We start from the raw sequence: 20,347 nt of genomic DNA on the forward strand, positions 1-20,347 counted from the left end.
CACGGTGGACTGAAAAGCGAAAGCGAAAGTAAATGGAGAAAGGACTTATGAACGGCAAATTCACTTTCAAAACACTGCCAGATGGTTCGTTGATAGGACAAAAGTTATCTGCACGTACTGTCGACATGAAATGAGTTACCACTGAAGTGCGTCGAGTCTCAAATATCATTTGCAAGCCAAACACACGGCAGATGCAGAGAGCCCACCGCCCCCCCCCTCCTCGCCAAAAGCAGACATCACCATGTTTTGATTCCATTTAGGGTGAGGGGATATTTTTTGAGCCTTTTATTTTCCTGAATGAATTGAAGTGTTGAATAAACATTTTCATAAAGCAAGCATATTTGCCCTTTCTTATGTTGTTAAAAAGTTTTAAGAACATGAAAAAATACATTAAGGTACATTTAGAACAGAAAGAAATGTGCCAAAAAAATTGCGATTAATCGCGAGTTAACTATGGACAAATGCGATTAATCGCGATTAAAAAAAATAATAGTTTGACAGCCCTAATTTTAAATCCATAACAGAAGTTTTAAGTAGGGATGCACCGATACCGATACTGGTATCGGGAATCGGGCCGATACTGTTCTAATATACTCGTACTCGTTAAAGTTCGCCGATACCAAGAACCGATACCAATCAGTGTTCTCCCCAGACGGTGGAATAGCGGCGCTGCGCTGCTATACTGCTAGCTCAGAGCCACTATAGATACTCATTTTCAAATTAAGGGTGTTTATTTCCTATATCTTTAACGATATGCAACGTGACTGCATCCGTAACAGCTGTCCATCGGGACCCTTTCTTCTCATACGGGACACAATGATTAAAAGATTCTGCTAATGTTAGCTGCTTTATAGCCCAGGTGGGCTGCCGCGTTCTTCTCGTAGTGAGCAACAAGTGTCCCACTCTGATACGTCTGTTTGAGAGGCTCAGATAAATGTGTTGGTCTTTAGTCACAACAGCCTTTAAACAAACTGTGCAGTGGACTGTGGTTTGTTCGAGGTCCGACGCCACAAAACCAAGCTCCTAACGAGACGGTCCCGTTTTGGGAACGAGCTCTTGGCTCGCTGCATGTTGTTGTGTTTGTTTCTCTGTGGAAAGTCAATGCGGGGGCGGAGCCACTATGAAATATGGGAGCCCATGAGGAGCAAGAAACAGACTCACAGCTGATCATGCAGAGATGATTCTTTTCATCAAAAAGAACCTGACACTCACTCTCCCGAAAAAAACTTAGTTCAGAGACCACACCACTGCATGCTGACTTAAGTTTGTGATTTAGTTTGATTCAAATATGGACACTCTGCAATAGGTTCATCAATGTTGTGTCAATCTGAAAGCTGGAGACAGTGCAAAATAGTTAATTGATATTTTGTTTGGTTAAAATGTGGAAACTCTGCAATAATTCCCAGAAGATTTCACAGAAAATGTTTATTTTTCATTTATCATCATGTGTTGTAACGAGCAGAGAAGAAAATAAAACCTGTCTTCCAATTAATTGCATTTTACCCAATAGTTTTTTGGGGATTGGTTTGGTGGTAGTAGTAGTATCGGCATCGGTACTCGGTATCGGCAAGTTCTCAGATCCAAGTATCGGTTTCGTACCGGGTTGAAAAAAAGTGGTATCGGTGCATCCCTAGTTTGAAGTTTCCTTCAGTTCACTTGTTTTCTGAGTTTGTTTGAGCTCAAATCAAAACAACTCAGTTTAAAGTTTGACAGTAACAGTTTGACTCCTAATTATATATTTATATCACACACACACACACACACACACACACACACACACACAGATACACAGAGATTTAAATCTCTGAACAGAAAGTGTTGAATATTTTGAACAAAGCAGTTTGGATGATGTTTAAGTGACGTTGGACTAAAGACACACCTCCTTTCATGTGTTAATGTGCTGTTAATTTGATAACAGTCTGTTTTTATTTCAGTGTTAAAGGATTATTACGTACCTTGTTAATGTGTTCTTACTGCAGTTAAGTGCACTTAAAATGAGTCACATGACAACTATATCCCAATAAATTAACTTTAAATTATAATAGCCATAAAAAATAAATGTAACCATCCACAGTAAACCTTCTTCAGCTCTGAACACACTATTAAACACTGAATGATTTCAAGCAGGAACATTGTCTTTTAAACTATCATCATTTATTCTTTATTCAGATTGAGGAGCTGCAGGTTGTCAGAGATCAGCTGTGCTTCTCTGGCCTCAGCTCTGAAGTCCAACCCCTCCCATCTGAGAGTGCTGGAGCTGAGTTACAACGAGCTGCAGGATTCAGGAGTGAAGCTGCTTTGTGATTTTCTACAGAGTCCAAACTGTAGACTGGAGACTCTGAGGTCAGTTCATGTGTTTCTGTGTCGATCTATAAAATTTAAATCCATGACAGAAGTTTGAAGTTTCCTTCAGTTCACTTGTTTTCTGGATTTGTCTGAGCTCAAATCACAACAACTCAGTTTAAAGTTTGACAGTCTGATCAGTTTGACTCCTAATTATATATTTATATCACACACACACACACACACACACACACACACAAACACACATTACGTACCTTGTTAATATGTTCTCACTGCAGTTAATTACACTTAAAATGAGTCACATGACAACTATGTCCCAATAAATTAACTTTAAATTATAATAGCCATAAAAAATAAATGTAACCATCCACAGTAAATCACAGTGACCTTGTTCAAAATGAAACTTTAACAAGTCAAACCAGTGAATTCAGTGCAATGTTCCTTTAACCTTGTTTTGTTTCTATTCACTGTCAGTTTACTTTTGTTCAAACACAAAATGTTGTTTCAACCTCGCTCTGCTATTGATCACTGCTAATGAACTTTACCACAAAAGACCTTCATTAATATTAAACACAGTAAAAGAACTCTTATAGAAGCTGTAAGTGATACTTAATTACTTTGTGGGCCCACAAACACCCAAACAAGCTGCAACCAGGGAACACAACAAAGAGAAATCAGACAAACGTCACGCTGCAGCCTGGTGGAAGCTGGGGAGCGTGGCGGCCAAATACAGTTGAAGCCGGTTCACTTTGAGCGTGCAGAAACAACAGGTGAGTACTCACCGTAGTAGAGCTCAAGTCACAAGAGTCCCAGTAGGTCACCTCCAAGCTGAAGGGGATACGCGGCGGGCTGATGGCAGGCTGACTGTGGAGGACCCTCGGCGGCGGACATCTTGTTTCTCACTCAGTGGTCTCAGAGCTCAGCTAGCTGCTGCTCTCACTCTCACAAACAGTCACTGAGTCCAAACAGCAGTCTCAGTTTCACTCCTCGGAGCTGAAGAGGCAGCGGGTGGGTTAATGGCCGACTGCAGAGAAATGTGGAAGAGGAAAAATCATCTGGAACGAGACTCAGAATTCAACTGTGTTAATAACAGGAGCTTTAAATAGTAGAATCAAATGTTCAATCAGTTTCTGTGGGTTTTTATTTGGCTGCACAACATGAGTTTGTATAGATGGAGCCTCTGGTGGAGCTGCAGAGTTTAAGAGGTGACATCACTACGTCTTTATTGAAGCAGCAGCACGTTGTCATTAATATTAATGAGAGCTCTGTTTCACTTTGTGTATCTGACAGTGTTGAACCTGCATCCTGTTGGGTTCAGGTGTTTGGAGTTTCATTCTCTAAACGTCTACATTCTAAACCTTCTTCAGCTCTGAACACATTATTAAACACTGAATGATTTAAAGCAGGAACATTGTCTTTTAAACTTACATAATTTATTCTTCATTCAGATTGAGGAGCTGCAGTTTGTCAGAGATCAGCTGTGCTTCTCTGGTCTCAGCTCTGAAGTCCAACCCCTCCCATCTGAGAGTGCTGGAGCTGAGTGACAACAAGCTGCAGGATTCAGGAGTGAAGCTTCTCTGTGCTGAACTGGAGAGTCCAAACTGTCGACTGGAGACTCTGAGGTCAGTTCATGTGTTTCTGTGTCGATCTATAAAATTTAAATCCAGAACAGAAGTTTTAAGTTTCCTTCAGTTCACTTGTTTTCTGAGTTTCTTTGAGCTCAAATCACAACAACTCAGTTTAAAGTTTGACAGTCTGAACAGTTTGACTCCTAATTATATATTTATATCACACACACACACACACACACACACACACACAGATACACAGAGACTTAAATCTCTGAACAGAAAGTGTTGAATATTTTGAACAAAGCAGTTTGGATGATGTTTAAGTGACGTTGGACTAAAGACACACCTCCTTTCATGTGTTCATGTGCTGTTAATTTGTTAACAGTCTGTTTTTATTTCAGTGTTAAAGGATTATTACGTACCTTGTTAATGTGTTCTCACTGCAGTTAAGTGCACTTAAAATGAGTCACATGACAACTATGTCCCAATAAATTAACTTCAAATTATAATAGCCATAAAAAATGAATGTAACCATCCACAGTAAATCACAGTGACCTTGTTCATAATGAAACTGTAACAAGTCAAACCAGTGAATTCAGTGCAATGTTCCTTTAACCTTGTTTTGTTACTCTTCACTGTCAGTTTACTTTTGTTCAAACACAAAATGTTGTTTTAACCTCGCTCTGCTATTGATCACTGCTAATGAACTTTACCACAAAAGATCTTCATTAATATTAAACACAGCAAAAGAACTCTTATAGAAGCTGTAAGTGATACTTAATTACTTTGTGGGCCCACAAACACCCAAACAAGCTGCAACCAGGGAACACAACAAAGAGAAATCAGACAAACGTCACGCTGCAGCCTGGTGGAAGCTGGGGAGCGTGGCGGCCAAATACAGTTGAAGCCGGTTCACTTTGAGCGTGCAGAAACAACAGGTGAGTACTCACCGTAGTAGAGCTCAAGTCACAAGAGTCCCAGTAGGTCACCTCCAAGCTGAAGGGGATACGCGGCGGGCTGATGGCAGGCTGACTGTGGAGGACCCTCGGCGGCGGACATCTTGTTTCTCACTCGGTGGTCTCAGAGCTCAGCTAGCTGCTGCTCTCACTCTCACAAACAGTCACTGAGTCCAAACAGCAGTCTCAGTTTCACTCCTCGGAGCTGAAGGGGCAGCGGGTGGGTTAATGGCCGACTGCAGAGAAATGTGGAAGAGGAAAAATCATCTGGAACGAGACTCAGAATTCAACTGTGTTAATAACAGGAGCTTTAAATAGTAGAATCAAATGTTCAATCAGTTTCTGTGGGTTTTTATTTGGCTGCACAACATGAGTTTGTATAGATGGAGCCTCTGGTGGAGCTGCAGAGTTTAAGAGGTGACATCACTACGTCTTTATTGAAGCAGCAGCACGTTGTCATTAATATTAATGAGAGCTCTGTTTCACTTTGTGTATCTGACAGTGTTGAACCTGCATCCTGTTGGGTTCAGGTGTTTGGAGTTTCATTCTCTAAACGTCTACATTCTAAACCTTCTTCAGCTCTGAACACATTATTAAACACTGAATGATTTCAAGCAGCAACATTGTCTTTTAAACTATCATCATTTATTCTTCATTCAGATTGGAGAGCTGCAGGTTGTCAGAGATCAGCTGTGCTTCTCTGGCCTCAGCTCTGAAGTCCAACCCCTCCCATCTGAGAGAACTGGACCTGAGTTACAACAAGCTGCAGGATTCAGGAGTGAAGCTTCTCTGTGCTGAACTGGAGAGTCCAAACTGTCGACTGGAGACTCTGAGGTCAGTTCATGTGTTTCTGTGTCGATCTATAAAATTTAAATCCAGAACAGAAGTTTGAAGTTTCCTTCAGTTCACTTGTTTTCTGGGTTTGTCTGAGCTCAAATCACGACAACTCAGTTTAAAGTTTGACAGTAACAGTTTGACTCCTAATTATATATTTATATCACACACACACACACACACACACACACACACACACACACACACAGAGATACACAGAGACTTAAATCTCTGAACAGAAAGTGTTGAAGATTTTGAACAAAGCAGTTTGGATGATGTTTAAGTGACGTTGGACTAAAGACACACCTCCTTTCATGTGTTCATGTGCTGTTAATTTGATAACAGTCTGTTTTTATTTCAGTGTTAAAGGATTATTACGTACCTTGTTAATATGTTCTCACTGCAGTTAAGTGCACTTAAAATGAGTCACATGACAACTATGTCCCAATTCATTAACTTCAAATTATAATAGCCAGAAAAAATGAATGTAACCATCCACAGTAAATCACAGTGACCTTGTTCAAAATGAAACTTTAACAAGTCAAACCAGTGAATTCAGTGCAATGTTCCTTTAACCTTGTTTTGTTACTGTTCACTGTCAGTTTTCTTTTGTTCAAACACAAAATGTTATTTTAACCTCGCTCTGCTATCGATCACTGCTAATGAACTTTACCACAAAAGACCTTCATTAATATTAAACACAGCAAAAGAACTCTTATAGAAGCTGTAAGTGATACTTAATTACTTTGTGGGCCCACAAACACCCAAACAAGCTGCAACCAGGGAACACAACAAAGAGAAATCAGACAAACGTCACGCTGCAGCCTGGTGGAAGCTGGGGAGCGTGGCGGCCAAATACAGTTGAAGCCGGTTCACTTTGAGCGTGCAGAAACAACAGGTGAGTACTCACCGTAGTAGAGCTCAAGTCACAAGAGTCCCAGTAGGTCACCTCCAAGCTGAAGGGGATACGCGGCGGGCTGATGGCAGGCTGACTGTGGAGGACCCTCGGCGGCGGACATCTTGTTTCTCACTCGGTGGTCTCAGAGCTCAGCTAGCTGCTGCTCTCACTCTCACAAACAGTCACCGAGTCCAAACAGCAGTCTCAGTTTCACTCCTCGGAGCTGAAGGGGCAGCGGGTGGGTTAATGGCCGACTGCAGAGAAATGTGGAAGAGGAAAAATCATCTGGAACGAGACTCAGAATTCAACTGTGTTAATAACAGGAGCTTTAAATAGTAGAATCAAATGTTCAATCAGTTTCTGTGGGTTTTTATTTGGCTGCACAACATGAGTTTGTATAGATGGAGCCTCTGGTGGAGCTGCAGAGTTTAAGAGGTGACATCACTACGTCTTTATTGAAGCAGCAGCACGTTGTCATTAATATTAATGAGAGCTCTGTTTCACTTTGTGTATCTGACAGTGTTGAACCTGCATCCTGTTGGGTTCAGGTGTTTGGAGTTTCATTCTCTAAACGTCTACATTCTAAACCTTCTTCAGCTCTGAACACATAATTAAACACTGAATGATTTCAAGCAGGAACATTGTCTTTTAAACTTACATCATTTATTCTTCATTCAGATTGTGGAGCTGCAGTTTGTCAGAGATCAGCTGTGCTTCTCTGGCCTCAGCTCTGAAGTCCAACCCCTCCCATCTGAGAGAGCTGGAGCTGAGTTACAACGAGCTGCAGGATTCAGGAGTGAAGCTTCTCTGTGCTGGACTGGAGAGTCCAAACTGTCAACTGGAGACTCTGAGGTCAGACATAATTTTTTCCTTCTGTGCTCAGATTAATATGATGTGAAAGTTGAGCAGACACTAACCTGCAGACATCAGGCTGATATTATGCTGATCCACACTGAGCATCTTAAGTCTGTTTTCTTCTTCTGTGGTTTAGTCCATTGACTGTGGCAGAGGAATGTTGAGCTGCACATTTTAAACCTTCATATAACAACATGAATAATTCACTCTGAACATCCTCAACTGTTGATTTTCATCTTAGATTCCAAATCATGTTTTTAAAAATGATTTTTGAAGTTATGAGAAAAATGAATTCTACAATGAAAAGTTAAATAATCTCTATTATAACTATCAGACAATAACAAATATATTTAGAATTGTCTATTTTACAACATTTTAATGAAGCTTTGTGACGTTTATACTGACTGAATATTTAAACTGTGAAGTTACATCATTTATTCTTTATTCAGATTGGAGAACTGCAGTTTGGCAGAGATCAGCTGTGCTTCTCTGGCCTCAGCTCTGAAGTCCAACCCCTCCCATCTGAGAGAGCTGGACCTGAGAGACAACGAGCTGCAGGATTCAGGAGTGAAGCTTCTCTGTGCTGAACTGGAGAGTCCAAACTGTCGACTGGAGACTCTGAGGTCAGTTCATGTGTTTCTGTGTCGATCTATAAAATGTAATCAATTTACATTTTTTTACTCGCTCTCTTTTGCTCGATCACAGAAAGGCGACACTGTTGTGAAAGTTGTGACACTGTACTGCAGATATCAGGTTGATTATATACTGATCATGAACTGTCTTAAGCAGGGATCCTTCCTTGATATCCTTGAAATTTTTTCAACATAGAGATTAATTGAGTCATTAAAAATGCTGAAATATATGTATATATTTTGTTCAAAAATAGAAACGGAGGGTCTTTGTTGTGTTTTTGTCCACGCTGCAGACTGTGAGGATCATAGCGAGAAAAAAAAAACATTTAGCAAATTCGGTCAGCAACAGTTGAAGGTTTGAGAGGAGCTTTGTGTTCGATCAGTCTGATGAATATCAGTTTTTGACAGTGTGACTTCACAGTGTCAAAAACTGATATTCATCAGCGGTTAATCTATCAGCTGACCAGTATCGTCCAATCAGTACCGCTGCTAGCCATTTTCGTGCCGTAAGCATAATATCTTTATGATGACCATTTTGTCTACTACAAAACGTTTTTCTATTTCACCGGCAGATGTTGTCCATGCCTTTGCATCCTGACATAAATGCAATCAAAATGTCAGTTTATTTTGTGATGTAGCTTCTGTCACATTCAGCTGTAGCTAAGCTAGCTGTAGCAGTTACACTAAAAGTCTGAGTTCTTCAGACTTCACATTATCAAGAGCCATTTTCTGTCCCACTGCACATCCGACACCTCACCTAGTGTGTGTGAGAGACTGTAGCCTGCATTCTCCTGAATTCTACTCAGTGACAATCCTAAAGATGGTTGTGGGTTTGTTATGCATCGCAAACTCCAAAATATGTGTTCTCAAATGACACTATGCTAGGTAAACTTTGCTAAATGCTTGGCTAAAGACTATAAATTGCAGGCTACACAGTAATAAATGGTCTGAAGGAAGAGGAATTGTTAGCCTACCTTGTGCACTGACTGCTAACTGTTACAGAGAAAGTATTGACCACAGTCACGTCAAAATATACCATAAACTACCGCTCAATATCTAAAGTAAAGTAACAGCTAGCTGGCGTCAGTTACTTGTAAACTTGTTTAACAGTAAAATCTCAATTTAGCTTGCCCATAAGTTATCACATATTTAAGTTTGCTAACATAAGCAAGACATCAGCTCGTTGGAGGTGTATGCTGGGCTAACCATCACATTAGCAGCACGTTTCCCGTATTTAAGAATGATTAAACATGGGATTACCTCCAAGTGATACACAGGCATCATCTCACAGTTTCTTCTTCTTCATTTTCTTGGTGCTCTATGCACAGCGTGTGATTCGTGTGGTGGGAGCAGCGGCACTGCGTCCAATCATATTCAAACAGGTGTACATGTTTGAGTTCAGGGAATTAGTTCTCCTCATCACTGCTCAGATGTATTGAGAGCCAGAGGTGGGAGTAAGTCACATACATGCTAGTCATAAGGAAGTCTCAAGTCTTAACCTTCAAGTCTCAAGCAAGTCCCAAGTTACTGTGATGAAAATCAAGGAAGTCAAGTCGAGTCACAAGACGTTCGTATCAATGTATTCTTCATATCTGTAGACAGAAGAGGGTGGTTAGTCAATAATATGATGTAATTGCATAGTTGATCAATGTTAACATTTTTTAAACCGGTAAATACACATAAATACATATACATAAAACACATTCTACATTTCGGACATCTTAACACATGCCTCTAAGCCAAGTCTTAAGTTATGAATGCCAAGTCAAAGTCAAGTCGAGTTTTTCATCAGTGTTAGTCAAGTAAGTCTCAAGTTCTCAAATTTGCGACTCGAGTCCGACTCGAGACAAGTCATGTGACTCGAGTCCCCTACCTCTGTTGAGAGCTCCCTCGAGCAGCACAACTGTCTTAACTGAATGACTGTAAATGATCACTTATTTACTGTAAGTGTATTTTAAATGTATTGGTATACATATGTCTAGCTTCACAGGTGTTGATGGTTCAACTGTCACAAAGACTGGAGTCCAGATGATGAGCAAGTTGGTGGAAGAGGAGCACAGATCAGACTCTCCAGGATCCAGCTGTGACAAGTCTGAAGAAAGATCTCCAGACTTCAGTGATGAACCTGGACCCTCACACATCAAGTTAGAAACTGTTTCTACTGTAAACTGACTTCAACTGCTTAACACCAAGAAATACAATCCAGTAGTGTACCTCACTGTTTATGAAGTAAAGTACATTTTCCCTCCATCTTCAGTCAGCAGTCAACAGTACAGAACATAAACACCCGACAGTGGAGATCACCTCCAGAGTTTACTGCTGCAGTCAGGTTGATAAACAGGAGTGGAGAGCAGCACCGACTCTCTCCTCCAGAGCTGGAGGCTCTGAGCAGCTCAGCCCTCAACACACAACACTCAACAAATCCCTGCCACACACACACATGTTTTGCTGACAGTCGAATATTTTCAACTCACACAAATCATTTGCATTGCCTGGCACTACTAGATGTGAATCTGCATCTATTCCTGTTGACTTTGTATATAATGTTAACTGAGTCTGATCCTTTACCTGTTCATGAGAGATAACAGCTGTATTTGTGCTTCCTCCTGCAGGGTGGCTGACAGAGAAATCAGAGCTACACCTGACACACATGGAGGATGTGAGTTAAAGCTCTTGATTAATCCTGTTGTTAAAGGTTTATGATTGTTGGTCACCAAAGTGAGTTTGACCTCTGCTGAGTGTCTTCTTGTCCCCATTCATGTCTGTAATCTCCAGCAGATCCATCCACATCAAAGACAGACCTGGATGTGTCTGAGGACAGCAGAGAGGAGAGTGAGGATGAAGAGGATCAGCTGTGTCCTGATGATTCACAGCAGGACACAGCAGCAGCATCAGCTGCGTGTCGAGAGCTCCTGAATACAGATGTCAGTTTTCACTTCAGCATCCTTAGTTGTACCTCCTTCAGGGTTTAATGTTTCTGACCTTCTACATTCTACTGATATTAAACTACTAGCTGCTGTCCAACATAGTCCTGCAGGCTTCACTTGTGCAGAATCTATTAACTTAATAATAATAATAACGATTTTGTCATTATGACAAGAGATAATGTAGTGATAAATAATTAATAAAGAGTGCATGTTGAAAAGAAAGTGAAGCAGTCACCTGGACATTACTGGTAGAGTTCAGTGTTCAGTTTCTGCATCTCATCTCAGCGTGTTCTCATGAACTCTTTTTAAATTTCAGGAGAAGTTGTGTTTCACACCTCAACAGCTGATGGAGTCTGGAAAGACTTCATACAGGTAACTAAAACATAAAATACAGAATTCTTCAGCCTCATCAACTCCTTTCACTTTAACTCAAAGTCAACTTCTTCAGTTTAGCGCATATCACTGAAGGTTTTCTACAGCACTGATTTTCTGATTGATTGGGTCCCTTTGCTGCTTGTCACTCCCCCTCTCTCTCCCCTGATCTATCTGATCTATCAATAAAGCCATAAAAAGGCCAAAAAAATACTAATAAATTGTAGTTTTATAGTTTTTACATCTTTGTTATCCTACAGCCTGGTAGATGCTGTAATACAACGTACCAACAGATGTTGTAATGAGCCTCACACGGGGCACCAATAACTGTGTGAATATGAGGCAGAGCAACCACACATGCTTCCTTAAATTAATAAGCCTTAAATTCCACCTAAATATGTTCTGCAAACATTAATTGATAGAAAAGATGAAGTAAAGTGATATCACTCATCTCCAGGCTTCAGACAGAATCAGGATTATATTAAGTAATATAACTTACATTCTAGGGATGTCCCGATCAGGTTTTTTTTACCCCGATCCCGATCCGAGTCTTTCAGTATTCTGCCGATACCGAGTCCCGATCCGATACTCAGCCTTAACTAATATTTTCCTGGATAATACAGCTGCATTTGGAAAACAAAGTACCTGCATCCAAGCTGTTCCTTAATAGGCTTTTTTATTTTGTTGAAACAAAGTATATACTTTCATTTGGCTCTTTCTTATTCTGCATATGCTATTACAACATTGTCCTCCACCTTCCTTGTGTTAGCAGGTGAGTGTGTGACGCTGCACTGTGACAGCAGACCCTCGTTACAGCAGCTGAAGTGTGAGACGCAGCTCACGCTTGGTACCTCCATATCATCTATTGCTTTTTACAAACTCTTTACGTTGTCACGTGAAATAACGTTGCTCGTCTATTTCACACGGGGTCAGCATCTCCTCGATTGCCTGTTTTACATGCTCTGCTGTATGAGACCCACCAAACTAGTGCGCATACCGGCATGTTGTAACTCAAAAGTGGAGTAAATATAATGTATTGCCAGGTGACGAAGAAAACCCTGATCCTCTACCACGAACATGAGCTGGTTATCCAGAGCGATTCATTTAATTACAGTCTCTGTAATATTTGTGGCCATGTCGCTGTCTCGAGGATATTTCTCTTTCCTTTTGAAAGTATCCGCAAGTGTTTTTTTGCTTCAGTGTCTTTGCCTGTATTGCCTGAGTGAACTCGTATTTTTTAAGTTTGTTTTTTATAAGCCGTATCAACCAAGATGTATTAAATGCAGCTCCGCGAAACAGTCGTATTGCAGATGTTACATGTCGCCGTTGGACTGCTTTCGCTTACTAATTTAAATCTAATCTAAAGTTATTTCCACACTGCAGACACTTTATTGACAGATTTGCCAGAGTAACGTTACGTGCGCGTCTGCGTTCTGCCACAAATTGTGCTCTGACATGAAAAAAATAAATAAATAGAGAAATCGTGCTTGGGTCCACGTTCAAAAGTGCCGATGCCGATCAGCAGAAAAATGCACAGATCGGCCCCGATCCCAATCCTACAGATCGGATCGGGACATCCATATTAAATTCACCTCATGGCACCACCCCTCAAAAAAAACAAATAACAGCCAACTGATACTAAAGTTTTAGCCCTTCAGACTGAAGAGTGTGAAAAAATGATCTTTTGACTTCTTGTTTTAGTTTTCTCTTAAAAGGGGGCGGCAGTGTCCGCTGTCAACAAAGCCAAACGTTACTCCACTCTTGCTGAATCTCTCTGGTCTTAAATCTCTCTGGCATGTTTTACAAAGGTATATTCACATGTTTTGCATCATTAGCTACTGAAAGAGTCCAGACATTCCAGTTCAGGTTATTTCAAGGTTTGCAGACATGTGAAAATCCTTCCTGTTAGTGTTTGTTGTCCCTACATCAAATATCCAAATGTTAATACAAAGGTTCCTGTATTCTTGATATTCTGACTTCAACATATCAGGTAACGTGCATTTAGTTTTTAATTACAAATTCAGTTCCTTTGTTCTGTTTCCTGTGAGAGTCCATATAGAAATCCAGAGACAGCAGTCTGGACTGTGGGGCTGTAGAATGGTTGTGAATTCCTGTCAGATCAGTTGTTGGTATTTGACGTGTAGTTTGAGGTCACAATGCCTGATTGATCACCTAAATGATCGATGATCTGCCTGCTGGTCGACTGGATTCACAGGTTGAAGGAAGATTAGATTAAAACATATCAAACACGACGTATGAGATGACTGGAAACACAGAGTGTCTGCATGTCTGAACTCAACACATCATTTGGCCGACAGGCTGACAACTTGTTGTAATCGGCCCTTCTGTGTCCTGTAGGTTCAGGTGTCCTGGTCCAGGTGTGTTCCAGTGTGCTTTGACTGGACTGGTGTTTGTTGTGGCTCAGGAGGCGGAGCTACTGTACAGGACTGTCCAATGGGATGAGAGCCTCCTCCAACCAGCTGGCAAGATGGCTGCAGGGATGCTGTTTGACATCAAGTGTTCAGAAGATACTGCTGTCAGTCAGCTCCACCTGCCACACTGTGAATCAAAGGATGGTAAACACATGGCTGTCTTTAATGTCACAAAATGAATTAGCAACACTGCAATGATTTGTTTTACTGTCATTTTTTTAATGAGCTGCATCCTTAAATGCTTCAAAGTTAATAACAAAGATTCATTTAATCTCTCTGACCTCAAGGTAAGAAATGAATTGGGTAGAGATGAACCTGTTTGGGCAGTGAAACAGAAGTCTAACAGCTCTTTGCTTCCACAGCGCTGCTCTTTGATGGCCTGCTGTCTGTCGCCCACATCACTGATGATGGGATGAGCATCCTGGAGTCGCTGGAGATTACAGACACTCATGTGGTTGTGAAGGTCCCTCACCTCTCTGCCTTTGGCCTGGTCTGGGATTTCATTAAAAGGTTTCTGAACATCTCAGTGCCAATAGTTGGCCAAGTTCTGCTCTTCCTCCGACCTCCACGCATAGGGCACCCAGTACTCGATGTATTTCTGCTGCAGGACAACATCCCTATAAACGAGGTAAAACTATTTGTGATATGTTTTTACTGTCATTCTGATTCACAGTTGTATAATTTGGCTTTCTTGTCGACACCATTATTTCATCTGGTTGGAAGATGTGACTTGATCATGTCCAGCAAATTATCAACGCACTTCTTACACAGTCAGTCAGAACATGGAGCACAACATCCACGCTATGAAATTCTGTGTAAGACAACTTGAATGATGGGCTCTAAACACCAAATATGAGATACTGGAGGGATTCCTGTGACCAGCAACACACTGAAATGGTGACGTCCATACATTCATCCAGCCACAGTTCAGTGGATCAGTAGAGAGGCTGAAAAAGGAAAACTCTTCCAAACAAGATGCCTGATTCTGCTCTGGTTAAAAAATAGTGGGAGAGAGAACCTGGAAGTCCAATGATGAAGATGAACTCTGGTCTGAAGTTCTTATTAGTGCACAAATACATTTTATAAATCCTGTCTTTCCTTTAGTCTTTTAACATCATGAAGACATGATGACGCAAACTCTTCATTGATTCAAGGCTTTCATTAATGTAGTGATATCATTATTATGTCTGGGTTTCTATTGTTATGTGTAAAACCTTTAAATCAACATTTGTGGTTATAAAATGGGTTTGAGTATCTGAGCAGAAACTCGTAATAAAAATGTCCTACTGCTGAAGGTTGCCACTCAACAAGATGATGCTGTGAACATCAAGATCTCTTCTGACTGTGGTCTCAGCTATGGTCAAAGTTACAGTGTCCACTGTGAACCTGAGGGCTTCACAATCCAGCCTGAGGTGAGTCGATTCACTTCTACACTTGTGATGATTATAAGCAGAACTATCAGGATCACAGTTTGGGCTGCATGTTAAAACATCACAATTCAGAAAAATACCACATTAACATTTTTACAACCGGTCTAAAAATGTTGCCTCTGGTTTTCAGCTGGCGCCATTTCGCTTTAAGCATGGACCAAATTTCTTTCCAACGTTTGAAGTTTTCCTGGAGACAAACCCGGAGAAAGTGACTCTGACGGTCCAGGACCAAGAGAAGAGAGAAGTCTGGAAACGTGTCGTGCCTCTGACAGGTAAAGGCTTCACCTTCCTGCAGCAGCTCTCCACCTGACGTCAGGGTCTGGACTGTAAAACACCACAGTAGAATAAAATGTGATGAATATGTAGAGCTCTTGTTCACATTCAGGGACGTTCACATTTTGCTCCATCTCATATAATTCTTTTCATATTTCCAAATACTAACCTGGCAGCATGAGTGCTTACGTCAATGTAATTTAGTTTCATTCAGATCTGTAACTCCTCCAACAATATTTCCTGTCTTGCTGTCAATACAGACAATAAAGTCACATTTAGACCCCTTTTCAACTCAAAACCATTTTGTTTATACAGCCCAAACTCACAAAAACATTCCATAACTCTAAATATATTCACCAAGAGAGGAGCAAAGGGCCCAGAACAGAGCCCTGGGGAACTCCAAACTTCACATCAGTAAATATAGATGTAGTTCTGCTGTAAGAAACACATTGGCCCTCATTTATGAAATGAACGTACAGCAGAAAACCGTGTGTACTACCATTTCCACACAAGCTTGGGAATTGATCAATTTGGACGTGAGCAGAAGCTACGATCAGATCTCACGTCAGGTCTGAGCTCGTGTACGCAAATCTGAGTTTGTGGATTTGCGGTGCAGCCCAGCAAAATCTGGCTGAGTCTGAAAATAGTTATTAAACAAACTTCAGCTGTCATTAAGCAAAAGCAGTCACATATTTAGAACAGATCAAAACGGATTCTTAAAACGAATAAAACAAAATAAAAAAAATAATTTAAAAAAAAGCCCATGTTTTTACTGATACCACTTTTTTGTAAAATAAAATATGATAACATGACAACTAATTAATGGAATACCTAATAACCCCGATGGCAAACCTGCTACAGAGCAGGAACGCAGATTCAATAGTGCGCACACATGCACACGGATCACAGTGGAGCTGCTTCAGGTTGCTGAAGGGCAGGTGGCTCTGTCTCGGACCAGCAGGGGGAACGCTGCTGTATACCCCGGAGAAAGTGTGCGATATTATTTTGGCCTGTTCAGTTTTGCACAACATTGCATTAGTGAACGGAGTGCCTTTGATGTGCCGGCGCTGCCAGGATGCCGATCTCCATCTCGGAAAAGTTTCTCTTCTTACCAGTGTTTCGTCTCTCCATGTTGGACCTCAGTGGGTGAGGCCTCCAAACCAGGAATATTTAAGGGCGTACCATGTTAATGACGATCGAATTCAGGCGCTGCATTTATCAAGATCCAATCATTCGTACGCTGGGATTGGTCAGATACAAATGTTTCATAAATCAGACGTGTGTCCTGTCGTAAGACCAATTCTGCGCTCAGATCTGCACCCGTTTTCACGCAAGATTGATAAATGAGGACAGTGTGTTCTTTCAGACAGGTAAGACTTGAGCCAAGCAAGAGCCAGAGATGCCAAATTGACTTTCAAGTCGGTCGGACAACATGCCACAATCTTTTTACTGTCAACAATCATGTCAGCATGTTTTTAAATTTAGTATTAGTATTAACACTTGATACAGTATCAATAAAAGGATGAAGAAATGAGCAGTGGTTTTATATCCCCGCTGGCTGGAGGACGTTTCTGTCTGTGTTTGACTGCAGCAAGCAACAAACAAAGACATGCTGATGTTACACTGTAGGAACTACACAGTCCAACAAGAAGAGAATATTCACCTCATGTCACTGGCTCCAGTTTGATTGTAGGATTAATAATTTCTCTTGCTGTTACTCACACAGCACCCGGCTGGGTGAGGTTCAGCATCTACTGCTGCGTCTGGATGACGGCAGCTTCCAGCTCGACCTGAGGCTGACCGGTGTCCAGGTCTCAGCTGCAGAGCGCCTGTCCATCGGTCTCCACTGTTTTAAAATCAATAAATAGTAACTGTGAGCAGCAGGTAGACGTAGACTGAATGAATCTGTCTCATCATCAGTATGAAACCAGAACAAATAGGTTTCTGTGTGATCTGACACAATAAACACATCAGAAGAAGTAACAACAACATCATAATGTTGCCTTGTAAAGAGTCTGAACTCGTGCTGCGTCAGGTCTGTTGGCCAGACGACAAGCAAACTACTTATAAAATGTTTGTTCCCTGAACAGATTTCGGATCAATCAGAACTCTGCTGTGCTGAGACATATTTCCATGACTTACCAGGTAGTCTGACTTCCTCGCTCGCTTTCCTCCACAGCAGCTCCTCAGTTGTCGCGTCTCAGTGCAGCAGATGTGTCATCATCGTACAGCTCTGTGTGTCTGCAAACAGCCATGATTACTGATTATTATCCTCCATCGTTGTTCATGAATCATGATTAATGAATCCAGTTCTGACTCTTAATGGCAGTTTTGTCGCTGCTGTCGCCAAGTGTTGGGTCTCTGTAAATAAATGAATCAAGAAGTTTGGTTTAGACCTGCTCAATTTGTAAAGTGTTATGAGAGGACTTTTGTTGTGAATAGGTGCTCGACAAATAAAGATTGATTGATGATGAATGTCTGCACATCAGCAATGTTAACGCTGATGGACTTTCAGGACACAGACTTACACCAAGTCCTCACTTGAGTTAAATATTTTCAGCTAACAAGAAAGCATGTTTGTATCATTCATGCTGCCCAGAGCGAATAAGTGTGAATTAGCTTCTTTTAATTGATATTGACTTTGTATGAAAATAATTCACCTTGCACAGCATCGTTAGACCTCAGAGAGAAAAGAGATGCTGACACGACACCATATGAACAAAATACACACCTGTGAAAATTGTAGGATCAGTGCCAGAACCACTGAAGTTGTTGAGGTGGTGAGCACTTTATTAGTCCACTTTAGTCCCTTTAAAACAATGATCAGAAGTGTTCATTATTAAACAAACATCTTTTTTCTGGTTTTCTGGCTTTTCTTCTAGGTTACAGATGGGAAACTCCACAGAGGAAACCAGCAGAGGACAAGCTGCTCTCTGTTAGGACAGAGTTTGTAAACCGAGTGTCTGAACCTGTTCTGAACCAAATTCTGGATAAACTCCGTAGTGGTGAAATTATAAGTGATGAAGAAATGCAAAATTTCAGAAGACAAGACAGAGTCCGAGCAGACAGAGCACGAGACGTGATCGACACAGTGCGAGGAAAGGGAAGTGCAGCCAGCTCGGTCCTGATCGCCGCTCTCCGTGAGGTGGATCCTCTCCTCTACAGAGAGCTGAACTTCAGATGAAGCTACATCAAGAAAGTGTGATGATGAAACTGTCAGCTGGCTGTTTTACTGTCTCTCTGACAGCGTCACACTGACGGATCAACACTTGGACTGCACTGATTGGATGTTGAGCAGGAAAACAATCCTGTTCAGAGGTCTGAGAACATTCAGACTGACAGATGCTGATGCAGTTTTTTTAAAGAGACGTCAGATGAAACAGAGAACTGCTGGAAGTCAAAGTGTTCTCAAAGTGAACTTAAAGCCAATGGAAAGACAGAATACTCAGATCTTTGTGGTTTTGTAATGTAAAACGTTTGTGTTCCACCAACAGCTGTTGGTGTGTTTTACTGGGTTCAGTCTACTTTGTTCTCTCGTGGTTTCTTGTTCCTTCTGAGTATTTATGGGCCGTCCACATGGAAACACTTTTGTGTGTCGACGCACATGTTATGCATTGTTTTGGCCAATCGTCCACATTGATCCTGCAAACGCACTTTTTTGAAACCTGGGGAAAAAATAAAAAAAAAACACCGCCCTTGTGGTCTCGTGTGGACGGCGAATCTGCATACTTTGCGTATAGATGACGCCATCGCCCCACCCCTCGACCTCGAGCCTCCGACCTCCGAACCCCGCGACGTCTCATAACAACAACAACAACAATGGCGGACTACATGCTCGTGTTCGTGTGAGTCGCAGCAGCAGTTCGACCTCATTATCGGTCCACACAAACGATTACAGTTTCCTTGCACTAGCCATTTTTGTCTTCTTCTTCTTGTGTTCGGTTTCTTCTTCTACTGTCTGTTTGTAAACACCCGCAAGCATGAGCATGCTCCGTCTCTTCTTCTCCGTTTTTTGTGAATTTCAAGCGCCACCTATTGGCCTGGAATATGAACTACAGCGCGTTGAGTCGTTTACAATGAATCTGTTTGGACGCCAAGGTGCAGGAAAAAATGATCGTTTTGATACGTGTGGACATGGTCTTAGACAGCTGAACATCCTCCATATGTGACGGTGACGTCCCGTTATAACATGCTCATCATGAACAGCTCGCCTCGATCTCTGTGCAGAACAAAACCACCAACCAGCGTCACTGAACTGTGAATCCTGGAAACAGCCAGAAACCAAGAGAACTCAACCTGAAGCAGACCAGGGCTCAGCTGAGAGACAGAAACACCTGTAGAGGAGTTTAATGTGGAGCAGACGGCAGCTCGGAGGTCAGCAGGTCACGCTGTCCTTCTCTGCTCTGCCACTAGATGGAGGCAGAACTTCACTGATGATGAAGAAGATGCAGCTGCAGAAACACAACCAGCAGATATTCATACATTCAGTCTTCAGCAGGTGTAGTTGTAGTTGTTCAGGTGAACACAAGAGTCCAGGAGGAAACGGCCCGAGAGCTGCAGGTGTGGAGAGGAGAAGGCTGACTGGAGGCTTCCTGTTTCTCACGATCAATGATTCAATCCATCAACTGCTGATTGATTCAGATCAGTTATATGTTGATTGGTTTTGTGTTTTGCTTTTGCATCGAAATTTACTGTTGTTGATTATTTCTCAGTGTCAATCAAGCAATTCATTCATTTATAACTACATTAATAAACTGAGTTACAAAGTTATAATGATTTGTTATTTTAATGGTCAATAAATAGAGAAATTATAAAATGTATATATGAAATATGAATCAACTAATAAATAGTTCAAACTGAAAA

At 41.3% G+C, this 20,347-nt stretch overlaps 1 protein-coding gene across 1 annotated transcript in view; it reads left to right on the forward strand.

The window, feature by feature from the left end:
- LOC115573887 (NACHT, LRR and PYD domains-containing protein 12-like) overlaps window positions 1-20,347 on the forward strand; it is a 41,538-nt gene extending 21,191 nt beyond the window's left edge. Inside the window, exons 5-17 of the mRNA XM_030404957.1 lie at window positions 2,170-2,343; window positions 5,492-5,665; window positions 7,242-7,415; window positions 7,868-8,041; window positions 10,033-10,194; window positions 10,663-10,709; window positions 10,829-10,974; window positions 11,294-11,349; window positions 13,708-13,925; window positions 14,144-14,409; window positions 15,077-15,193; window positions 15,342-15,483; window positions 18,367-20,347. Coding sequence (XP_030260817.1) covers window positions 2,170-2,343; window positions 5,492-5,665; window positions 7,242-7,415; window positions 7,868-8,041; window positions 10,033-10,194; window positions 10,663-10,709; window positions 10,829-10,974; window positions 11,294-11,349; window positions 13,708-13,925; window positions 14,144-14,409; window positions 15,077-15,193; window positions 15,342-15,483; window positions 18,367-18,668 — 2,152 coding nt within the window. The 3' untranslated portion in view covers window positions 18,669-20,347. The remainder of the gene's footprint in view (window positions 1-2,169; window positions 2,344-5,491; window positions 5,666-7,241; window positions 7,416-7,867; window positions 8,042-10,032; window positions 10,195-10,662; window positions 10,710-10,828; window positions 10,975-11,293; window positions 11,350-13,707; window positions 13,926-14,143; window positions 14,410-15,076; window positions 15,194-15,341; window positions 15,484-18,366) is intronic.

The sequence above is a fragment of the Sparus aurata genome, chromosome 22 (genome assembly GCF_900880675.1).
Source record: "Sparus aurata chromosome 22, fSpaAur1.1, whole genome shotgun sequence".
NCBI lineage: Eukaryota > Metazoa > Chordata > Actinopteri > Spariformes > Sparidae > Sparus > Sparus aurata.